Source organism: Amblyomma maculatum, chromosome 1 (assembly GCF_055883805.1).
Source record: "Amblyomma maculatum isolate TAMU_Amacu chromosome 1, ASM5588380v1, whole genome shotgun sequence".
In the NCBI taxonomy this organism is placed as follows: domain Eukaryota; kingdom Metazoa; phylum Arthropoda; class Arachnida; order Ixodida; family Ixodidae; genus Amblyomma; species Amblyomma maculatum.
In genome coordinates, this window is record NC_139344.1 from 49,829,808 (window position 1) to 49,841,945 (window position 12,138).

General features: G+C 44.6%; 1 protein-coding gene across 7 annotated transcripts in view; it reads right to left on the reverse strand.

Moving 5' to 3' along the window:
• The window catches only part of vir (VIR_N domain-containing protein), a 228,572-nt gene extending 217,769 nt beyond the window's left edge, over positions 1-10,803 (reverse strand). For all 7 annotated transcript variants that reach the window (XM_084588113.1, XM_084588114.1, XM_084588112.1 and 4 more), the window contains exons 1-2: positions 10,624-10,803; positions 8,197-8,309 (exon numbers count right to left, since the gene is read on the reverse strand). In XM_084588113.1, coding sequence (XP_084444239.1) covers positions 8,197-8,309; positions 10,624-10,680 — 170 coding nt within the window. In that variant the 5' untranslated portion in view covers positions 10,681-10,803. The remainder of the gene's footprint in view (positions 1-8,196; positions 8,310-10,623) is intronic.
• Between the last annotated feature and the right edge of the window lie 1,335 nt (positions 10,804-12,138).

Below are 12,138 nucleotides of genomic sequence, written 5' to 3' on the forward strand. Positions count from 1 at the left end.
TGACCAAATATTCTATATATTTTGTGACAACCTCAGCAATGATGCAGGAAAGACAAGATACAGTAAAATCTTGTTAATTCAACCCCATTAATTTGAAAATTTGGATAATTCGAACCAGGAGTGCGGCTCCAGCCAATGCCCCTGTAAATCTGTGGTGCCGGACACTCGTTACTTCGGACGTGGGGTCATATCGAGGTGCGACCCGTGGAGCCAACGATTGTCCAAAAAAGACGTCCCTGAACAAGAATTGTTTGGGGCAGTGGTGCCCGTGAACTTCAGGCATGCGCTCTATAGCAGGCGCAGAGATGATCAGAAATCCCGCCATGACCAAAATATAGCCCAGTAGCATAGTTTCACTTCTGCTAAATTCATGCCATCCCGCTGCTGCCATCGAGCGTGTGCATCAGCCAGTCGCACAGTTTCGGACACTGCTTTGCATGCCACTGGTCTTTTAGTTTTGTGCTGGGCTGATGTCACACCATTCTAATGGCTACGCATATCACCCTCTTACATCCATATGCTTCCTCTGCGCTTCATGCAGCATTCACACAGGGGAGCCTCTCAGGGAGGAGGTGTGGGGGCACTGCTAGCTGGCAGGACCCCCTCTCCTGTATTCATATGAGCGGCGAAGTATGAAAGGGATGCCACTATTGCCAGAACACAGGGATTCGGTGCACGCCAAGAAGAACTCATCTACACCGCGCCTGCCTCGCTCCTTCACCGCAGCCGAGTTCAGTGTGCCTTGTTGGAACTTGGAACTCGATAGTGTAAATGGGGCAAAGAAGGCACGAGGAAGCCAGAGACGGGTTTACAATGAGGTAGCGAGGAAATTTATATAAAATTTCACATCAGTTCCAGGCCAAAATATGAGCATAAAGACCACACTCCATTTCATGTATCAAGTGCAATGCAGCGAAAGCTATGCAAGTAGTCCACAAGAAAAAAACAAGGAGGCGTAACACTCCTCGCTCATTTCGTGGCTGAGTGGTCTAAGGCGTCACTCTGGCGTGACCGAGAACTTCGGAGGGTTAGGTTCAAATCTTCGCGAAACTTCTTTTTTTCCAGCATTTGATATATGGCACTACAGAGAACTTTGAGTATGTAGGTTTGGATCCACTTAGCGATTTTTTTTCAATAGCATTTTGTACTTGACACCAATTTAAGGGCTTTTTTTTTTTTTTTCAGAACAGCTTCATTATCGGGCTGACATGGTGGTGCAAAATGGTCTTTTCTTCACAATTCAGGGTACTATAACTTTTGCTTTTGCTCTAATTGAGGGTATTACTCATTCCTCTGCCTTCCTCTTAAAACCGGGCCTGTCGTGAACAATTCCATGGGTCCAGAAGAGCAGCGGATAGAGGTTTTGAGACTGTCCGGAGACTGACAAGCACTCCGTTGTGGAATAGCGCAATGCAGTCATGCAAGAAGTTTGTTTTTTACATTCCTTATTCTCAGGCTACACTGATGCATATTTTTTAAGAGTAAATATTTTTTTTTTTACTTTTCTTTCTGCCTAAAAATGCAAGTCCTGCTTCCTGGCATAAAAGAGAGCTTAATCGCTCGCAGGTACCACCGATGCCAGGCAATGAGACTACTGCGGTTGATCAGAGCAAGATTCCGTTTTCACTTCTTCAATGCGAAGCCTTTTCAACAACCTCCACAATGTGGATTTCTTGAAGTTCGGCAAGTCATCGTCTTCTTTTTGAACACTGTCCAGCATGGGTGTCTCTCTCTTTGTGTACACACCATGTACCTTTAGGCGGATGGCATGTGCTACGAAGCTGTCACGTTTTACCATTCATGAATTCGAGATCTTCATGTCTCGAGGTGACTTCTTCGGAAACTTAAATGGTCCACACAGACGCTCCACCTCATATTTTGTGAAGATATGCGGAGACATTCCCATATCCTCAGTCACTAGACACTTGGAATATCCCACACAGATTTCTGGGAAACAAGCTCTATTCCAAGCACAGATGTCTGCAATCATTTACATCGCGTGCCTGGACATCTTCGAGTATGAATCTTCGAAAAACATCCGCTCCGGAGAGGTGGTTGAGGTCACTACTTTGGACGCCATTTTGGACGCCATTTGTCTGAAAAAGAGATGTGCCGCGCAGAGAACACAGCTAACAGAGTTGCGAGGGAAGCGGAAAAGCGACACGACCAAAACCGACAAACAAAATAAATAAATTTACCGATAACAATCCTTTCCCCCTAACAGAGTTTTTTTTCACACTGACGGCAAATGCAGACAATTATTATTTAATTCATTATTAATTATTATTAGTATTTATTAAATATATTAGTCTTTCAGACAAAGCAATTATTTCTTCTCGTAAAGAGCACACTCTATTTTTTATAGCGGATGCGGGAAGCCCAAACAAGAGCTCTAGCTTTGACAGTGTTGCACCTGATGAATGAAACGGAGTATAGGCATTGGAGCCACGACAAGAAATGACTAAAACGCACACCCTCACTCTTCTTCCTCTATCCCTAGGTCCCTAGATGAGTACTACAGTTACTTCAAAAATGAAATGAAATCAAAGTATTTTATTTATGTCGCTCAATATTACAGCAAAGGACAAAGAGGAAAAGGCCACCATCCGCAGCTTGAAAACATCCCTGTGCCCATCCTTCACGTGGCAACCGGGCTTGAGCATTTTCAGGGTAATACGAGATTTGTAGTTTGTACACAAAAAGCAATTTATTTGAACACAATATTTACATACCACATATATCAAGTGCATTTTACGAATCATGCATGCACTGAACTTGGCACACACACAAAAAAAATGATAGATGAAAATTGCTGCAATAAAAAAGTCGAGTGAGAAACAAAAGACGTCAAAATGTCAACAAAAGTGTTACTTTAGAAAGATAAATTATCGCAGCTAATTATTTTGCATGTTTTTCTACGGTCATGACATGTTCTGCAAGAATGTTCACTTGCTTCGGAAAGTTGTAGCATAATGAATGCGTGCGATAAGTGGTGTAGCAGAGTTGAAAGGACCAGAAGTTGTGGTTTTTCACTGGATAAGCAGGTATATATCAAATTAAATGGAGCATTTTAAGCATACAGTCATTGTTATCTAAAAGAGCAGTTTTATACATGCGTAAAAGCCTCAAGGTGTGTAAAGTCGCTGACATGACAATGGTAAATTTATCAAAGTAGGCATCAGTGTGCACATGCGACGGCATGTTAGCAATCATCTTCACATTATGTTTTTGTACAAAAAATATTTTGACTATCCTATTTAGTCATTGCATTCTAGACGCAAATACAGTATGTGATAAATGGCAGAAGAAAAGCACTAGATTATAATTTTCACTATAGGAAGACTGTGCTTGCGGTGGCATAGGATGCCAGCTGTTTTATTTTTCTCTGGACATTCTTTACTAATTATGTGTCCCACAAGCAGGGAGGGTGGAGTATGACTGTTCAATTCGCCATGATCTTGTACACAAACGTACTCGAGACTGTTTTATTGTACTCTGCACAACCAACATATCAAACTAGTAGGTACTGTTCAACCAGAGGAAAAGAATGTATCCTCATCGTTCCCAATAAGCTTTGCCGCAGCAAAGGAGTACGCTACCCCCCCCACAACCAATTACAACTACATGCTTCCCGCACAGCGCAACCCGCAAAGTTGCCAGGAGAGCGAAGAAAAGGCTGCTGACACCGCTCCCTCCAGTGGAGGTCTTGCACCAGCCATCAAAAAGTTCTTCACCCCCGAGGGGCTACCGGGAAGCTGGTTCCAGCGGCTAAAGGCGGCTCATTTTGATGATGTGTACATTACACCCTGCTCGAGAGGGGTAAAGTTCCCTCTTGTGTGAATGCTGCTTCAAGTATGCTTAACCAGACACGTTTTGAGGATGCTTCACCGCATGTCATCCCTCCATAGTCTATGTGGTGAAGCATCCTCAAAATGTGATGGGGCCATTTGCTAAGCAGCATCACAACTACAGTGTCACACAGCGATATGGGACAATTCATTCCGACAGTATGTGCAAAGCACCTGACGAAATCATGAAATATCACTGTCACTTAGTTTTCATCTCAAATGTACAGACATCCATGTTCTAAGCTTTCATTAGATAAAATTACTGTGATGCAAATAGTTCTCGAGACTTCGTTCGAGGCATTCGATAATTCAAACTTTCAGATAATTTGAACATTTTCCCTCGTCCTTGGTCCCTTGAAGACGCTGGGTACGTTTGGCTGTGCTGAATAAAGTTCGGTTTTGCAGCTATTCAATATTCGGGCTTTATTCTTGATTCGATTTGCGAGTTACTAGACGGCATTCACACATCCCTACTACAGTGAAACTTTGTTATAACGAACAGTTAAAAAATCGAAAAATAGTTCGCTCTATCCATAATTCGTAATATAAAATTTCATAGAAAATACATGCAAGAGCAGCAAATTTCAATCAGAGAAGGCACAGCAGCTCAGAGGGTGTCTACTTGGATCACGTCCATTTATTTAAGCACAAAGAACTGCGTTAATGCGGCCTGCTTTTTTGTGTTGATCGCGTTCCGTATCACGCCCTGTTCCACAGTTTGCAAACACTCAACAAGGGCAAACCCACTGCTCTCAGTAGCACTGCAGTGGCAGCGCAGTAAATCCAATGCAACAAGCGCTTCTTGTGAAGTCGGAATGTTCTCGTCGTCTGCAGGGTCAGCCTGAGCTTCGTCTGCGGGATGTTCAGAAATTTCCACAGCGATTTCGGAGTCCGTCAGTACAGCCGTGGTCGCCGCGATGTCGTCGCCGCCTACAAAGTCTTCTACAGTCATTTTTGCGGGCATGTCACCAACAAAACTCGTTCCAGGCTCATCGAGCTCGCGGAGCTCTGCTTCTGCTTCATCCCGATCTCACTTGATGCACGGGCCTCTGCTAGAACAAAACCTGCGTGCCGAAAGCAGTTGAAAATCGTTTCGCCTTTCACGCTGTCCCATGACGCTCCCAGCAAGTCGATCTTCAAAGTCCTGCTTCATGAGAAGAGTGTCAGTCTCCTCTTGTAAACTGCCTTGAATGCCCTAATTTTATCTTGAGCTTGGCCTTTAACATCAGTGCTGCTCTTTTTTTCACGTTCCCCGCCATCACAGCACTACGCACACCCGCGCACCACACTCGACACGACTGACGCAGCCTCCGCCGAACGCTACAACGGCCACGCCCTGGCACGCCGCGGCGCCGCTGCTAACACTAAAACCAAAAAACGTGAGACGCAAAAACCAAAAAGGCAAAAGCAACATTCGATCGCACCGCTGCCGCCGCTGCTGAAGCGGCGCTGTCAGCGATTGTGAGATGCAAACAATTTCTCGTGGCCTCCGAGATCACCTCCGCGCGCCTGTTTGCGCGCGGAGGAGATCTCGGAGGCCATAGATTTCTTTGGCTGTCAACTCCCAATGTTGTCGTGGCATCTGTGCGCCTGCGAGGTAGACCTGAATGTTTGCTGCGCCGCACAACACACATGTAATGCAACGAAGCCTGCCTCCTGCGTCGCGAAGTTCGTAATATCCGTTTTATGCTGAACCGTGCTCGCTATGGGAAGTTAAAAATACATGTGTTTGACAAAACTAATTCAGAACAGTTTGATATATTCAATAATTCGTTATATGCGTGTTCGTTATATCAAGGTTTGACTGTAATATTAAAAGGTATGGTATGGGGTTGGTACAGTACATATAAGTACTGTACAGTATGGTATAGTGCTGTGCAGTACGATACAACATGGTATGATATGGAGTACAGTATGGAATGGTATGGTAAGCTGACCTTTAAGTATTTGCAGCATGCAAGAATCTACACCTGAAATAGCCAGTATGCTCAATCACACTAACTCCTTGTCACTTTCGAAATTTTCAATTTCATCCATTTGTTCTCCGTTTTTCCATAGCCTCAGCATTCACAAACAAGATGGCCATCACAGCCTGTATCACAGAATAGTATGCTTGCCACAGACAGCAACTCAAAACAAACTATCCGCTGTCAATGACAACGGTTTCCCAACGAGAAGATTTATCATAATATTTAGTGTGACAAACACTACTTGCCACTTCCAACTGCACTTATAAAGCTTTGAAATCAGTAATTCAGACACATGCAATCCTATCAAGCACACTTCCAGTAACAGTAGAATGCATCTCGCCTTGCACATTTAAGGACAGCACATGAATCCAACAACTTCATTATGCTCCCATTAACTCCATTTGCAACAGCCACATCTCTGAATTAAGCAATTATATCAAGTTTTTTCATGGCTCATGTGGCCACAACTTGCCTCTAACGTCCAGCTATCATTTCACAGCTGAAACTAAAATTGCAACTGCTAAAAAAAAAAAAATCTACTATACATTATTTAGATGGTGCAGGTGAATTTCACAAACAGACTCATTTATGCTATTGTCTTCTGCCCCAACTCCAAAGAAAAAAGCCCATCCAAAATCTGGTGCCCCTAGTGTTCTAAACTTCATTTAAACTCCATATTGCTTGATTATTTAGAGAGGTAGAGACACCAAATTGCATGGTTGTGCAAAGCTTGTCATACGCTTCCTTTGTGTTTGAAGAACACCTCAGTCAAGTATTAGACTGAAGGGAGGCATAGAAAATATCTCAATCCTTTTTTCTAAAGTTTGTGGAAATGCTCGCCCCCGCATTCTGGACCCATCACTAGCGCATTAGCTGTGATGTGAGTTCACTGAAAAAACCATAATCAAGTATTTGTGACGTCATTGCAGATTTCTGACGTAAGAGACGGTGCTGCTGCTCAGCTCGTTTCGGCTATTCTATTGCACCCAGCGTGGCAGCGTTCTAACAGTTCTAAACTTCTAACGCACAGATGGCACGACGGCTCAGTGTAGCCAAAATTATGCTTCACGGCAATATTCATTCACTAAAATTTGCAAAGGCTGCTGCTGACGGCGCGGCGATGGTCGGCGTTGTTGTCGGTCACCGTAGCCGAGACATGAGTGACAGGCGGCGCAGCAGTGAGACATTGTAGCGCTTCTTGGCTTAATTGTACCACAAAAGAATGTTATCAGGACTGCTGATATACTCGTGCAACAGTAGCATGCCTGCACAAGTGCGGAGCCTTCGGCAACGGCACCTCCTGCGGGCGTGCCAAGCGCCGAACTGCGCTGCTCTCTGCCTGCCCTACTCGTCGCTACGCCTAGTCGGTTTCGCCAAACGGCACGGTCAGCAACTCAACGTAGTAATAAGGTTCGTCTTCCCTCACCGCTTTACTATAGGAAGCCTATCTCATAATAAAATAAGCTCAGTAAAATGTGTGCATGGCAACTGTTCTCAATCGGCCTAATTTGCTCTTCACAAGTAGCGCAGACGACTGTTTCCGGGCCGCTTACAGCATTGCTAGCTCAGCACACCGGGGTCCCACCGGCGCGTTCTGTAATGCAAGCAATTGTCGATTTCAGGTCACTGTTGCTAAAACTATACTCGATGACCATTCATTCACTAAAATTTGTGAATATTCTCCCAGCAACCACCAGATTCGCACACATAAAGTGGTGCTCAAAACGGCGCACGAAAGCAGTGGCTCGATCAGTGTGATTTAAACTATATACTCACGAGCATTTAAACACGCTTCCATATTAAAAGCCTCTCCCGCTTTTTCATTTTTCCCAGCTGCTCGCACAGTGTAGGAATTTTGGCAAAACTGTAGCGAAGCGAGTGGCCGACATCGGCACTGATACGAGTAACAAGTTGTCAAAGAGCGAGTTGGCAACAGCAGCATGTTTCCCAATAGTTGGTGTTGGCGCGGCATGACAGGACCGCCAAAATGACACAAGCATCATATTTACGGATCAGTTGACCAACTGTTTCCGCAGTGTGACTCCAACATGAAAGCATATGGCGGAGTCATACTGCAAACAGAGCAGACGACGCGCCTATTCGTTAATGTCACGAGTTTTTGGCCCACGTGACATTTCAATGTTATGCCTCCTGTTTGACGTCAAAAAAACCTGGCAACTTCAAACCAAAAGCGAAACTGCTGCGTACTAATAATATGATAATAAATTAGGTAATTTTCAGCTTCTAACACCGTGCTCTATGCCTACAGAATCACCAAGCACTATTTACAACTCATAAGTAGGCACAAAAATTTGGTGTGCCTACCCTTTAAGGAATGATCAGCAGACAAAAAAACTTGCCATATGCATAAAACTCACCCCAGCCTGTGTCCACCAGGAAAGTCTGCCTGCACCCTTGTTCCTAATGGAATAATCCGAATTTCGTGAATGTAGACAGGCTTTGGGAACTGAACCAAATCCAAATTTGTCTCCTGCAAGCAATAAAACACAACGGCATGGTTATGTATATTCTTGAAAGACAAATGGTTGCTACAGGAGTAGAGTATGACACATGGTGTGTCTGATCATCACCTCTAAACCAGAACTTCATCCATATGCCAGTACCACAAGTTTCAAATTGCCTACATCAAGCACAAGCAGAAAGCCATTCAGGGGACCTTTTGGTGGCCTAGAAAAGCAATTGTGAACAGCAACTCACTCATTAGTGGATCACAACCCACCTGATATGCACCCACTTATCAGTCATGACATATGTGATTCAAGGCTTAAAAACACTGTTATGCAATGGGCCCAAGGTTAATGCTTAATACACAATGTTATAAGACATTCGGGGTTCAACGTCCCCCATATCTTGCGGACGGCTATGAGAAATGCCAAAGTGGAGGGCTCCAGATGAGGTTTGACTACTTGTAGTTCTCTACTGTGCAATGATAACACAAAGCAAATCCCATAAAGGTTGAGGCCCTATGGCAAGTGTTCTGTTAAAATAGGCTTCATCTGTTGCTCAAATGAATCATGCCTCTAAGCTTAGCTACCCAAAGAAAACCAACGATATCCAAGCTCTCTTACAGTATTGCCTCCACATACAAATGCCACAATGAATGCAGTTTCCCCAATCATGTTTAGTATAAAGATTAGCATTTCTCACTCTCAAGTCACTGTGTTCACTTAAACACTTTGACACCGAAATTTTAGACTACACAAATCCTGCCAGTGACTTCCTTGCTAGGAAGTCACAGCCAAATGTTGGACACAACAAATGTTTGAGATATATTTTATTTCGCTTGCAAAGAGTGCCTGAACGCTTGCTCTCGCGATCGAGACCCATCACTAGCATGATTAATACCAACGTCACTGTGCTTTTTTTGCTTTCCACCAAGTTGCAAGTGCATCGAAAGTGTCCAGCAAGGAAGCTGTGAGTACCACTTTTATATCACTCCTTCTGCAGTGTAGCTGTTACCAATTCCAATAGCAAGGACACCCCACACTTATCAGTACGCCACAGGCAATGCACAAAACAGTGATATCTGGCAATCCCTGCACCACGATAGTGCATGTTGTGATGCCATGTGAAAGCGTGGCCTTTTAAACACCAAGTCAATGAGCATGTACACTTTGCATGTAAGTGCCTTTTAATTTGTAGGAGGCAGTGCACGGCACGTGATGCACACATGCCATGTTATTTCCACACTGGCAAGAATCTTTCCACCACAAGAAAGCTCGCCATCAAAACACCAGTGTACAGGTGCCTTCGAAATTCTAGCTCCACTCACATGCTGCCACAGATGATTTCTAATGTGTAAGTTTGTGAGAAAGTTTGTGAGAACACCAGAGCCATAAAGGCACTATTATCGATATACACATACATACATATACCTAAACTTGCATGTCATCGTGCAGCAAAATCTAATATTACAGGTAACAAGACTGCTGCACTGTTATTTCTCAAAAAGTCTTCAAGCATACACCCTACTGAGAGCTGGTATTGTGTGGGCGTTGCATCATATCATTTTAACCGTCATCAGAGAGCATGTATGCCCTATTTTACAGCCCGTTGATGAAGGCAAGAACAGCGCAACAAAAAAGAGGCATCGAACTAAGTGCAATCCGCTGGAGGAATAAACATGGAGAAAATAGGGATGTAATAATAATAATAATAAAAATGAAGAACAAAATTCTAAAGTTGCTCCGAACTCGGGACGTAAGAGCACCCTTTCCCCACCACCGCGCGGGCTGCGCACGACTACAGAGCATCGCCAAACTTTTTGTTCCAGTTAAGGCCAACTATTGTAAACCGGTCCCGCTTTCGGTTTTGTCAAGCCGCGAGAATCGATGTTGTTTAAAATTTGGATTCTGAAGTCTCCAGCAGCTAAAAGGGGCACCAAAAATTACAGCGCCGGGTCACTCCGGTACTTCTCTACACACAGCCTAAATGAACACAGCGGGGAGAATTTGCGGCAGTGAAACAGCCCAAACATCAAAAGGCGAGTGGCGATATAAATATAATTCATCTTGCCCAAGCGATTCTACCTGCTATCCCTAGATCGTCCTTACAACACACGATCTGCATAATTTGGGCATAATAAGCTGCTCTAAATCGCAATTCCTGCCGACATGATGCCTGAACAGAGGGCAAAACAATTTCATTTACTACGCGCGAGCAGTTTCAACGCCAAAAAGGCGCTGAGATCATAAAACTTCTACCGAAATGATGGCACGCGCCGAGGCATTCGGCTTCCGACAGCTAGCTATCTAATAAAGCATATAAATAAATTAAATGCCCACCTCATTGCTTTCGTGTGAAAATGTGTCGAAAAACAGAAGTTCGCACGCATCAGTCATCTTGTGTGTTTCTTTCCTGCCGGTGGGGGCAAACAACTCAAAATACCGCACCAAATGTGTCAAAACACGAAAGCGTCCATTTTGTTAACGTTACAGGCCATTCTCTATTTATCTCTACTATATTTATTAGTTCCCCGGAGACGATGATGATAGCAGCGCGCTGAAAAGTAGCGACAGTAAGTGGAGTAGTGGAGTTGGAAATGCAGTAATTGGAAGTGCAGTCAAGAGTGCAGTAGTTGGAAGGTTGGAAGCCGAAAGAGAAGAGTGAAGTGAAACTTCGTTTTACATAAATAAATTAACTTCGTATTTCAAGCTATTTTAAAGTGCTTTCTTTGTCAAATATAATTTTGTGCATTTATGTTTGTCCCTCTAGAGATGCATTTTTACTGTTTTTGCCACTCTTGGGGATAGAGTTAGAGTCATGACTATTATAACCTGAGGCGTGAACGTTGGCGTAGTTACCGTAGTTAAAGTCATGGAGGAAGATGGTTAAAGTGTTCTAGAATATTGCTCTAGAATAGTGGGTAGTGAGCTCACTCTCCGGCGACGGCGCGCGCTGCCCTGTCTCCGAAACCGGCAACAGGCCAACAGTACAGTGAACTAGAATATTCGAGTTCACTGTACCAACAGGTTTTTGCTTTCAAAAGGACCCGCGCTGAGGCGCTGCCGTCGTCGTCTATAGAAGCCTCCGCCAGCCTCCGCTGCCTCAGCCCTGTTGGGCGCTTAATTTGAGTCCTGAATAAAGTGCACCACTACTACTACTACACATTTCAAGACCTTTTTTACGCAAATCGGAGCTCGGGAGACCGAGCTCCGACTGTCTAAATCCAGCGTCGCTCCGGCGCCCTTGCTTACCCGAACGCCAGGCCTAGTGCGACGCGAACGCCACGGCGGCAGTCATGGAATACGCCGTAGTTGGGACGAACGCTTCTCCAGCCGAATTCGAAACACCAGACTGGACGACAATTGTTTCTTACCGTACCAAGAACCCCAAAGCTGAGTCATTAACACCTCAGAAGAAAAAAGAGCAGTCCGAGAAACCGAAGGCGAAACCTCTACCTCCGCTACATCCGAAGAAACCGCTACCCCGACTCCCGGAGAAGGACTATAAAATCATCTACAGACCAACGGGTGGCGTAGACATCACGCACTACACCGAGAAATATATCAGACAAGCGATCGCAACAGCGAGCGGCGTCACCGCGTCCGCGGCCGAAAACGACCAATCTAGAACCAACTCTGCAAAAAATGTGATCACCATATCGACGCCGGTGCAGGCAAACGCACTACGCTACGTCGCAGTCAAGCAAATCAAAATAGAAGGCAAAGACATTGTTATGACGTCGTACATCGCCCCTCCGGACAGGGCCCTGCAAGGCATTATCTATAGGGCTTACGATGGCGAAACGCACCAAGAAATGATGACCGAATTCCGAAAAAGAAACCCGGACATCGTTC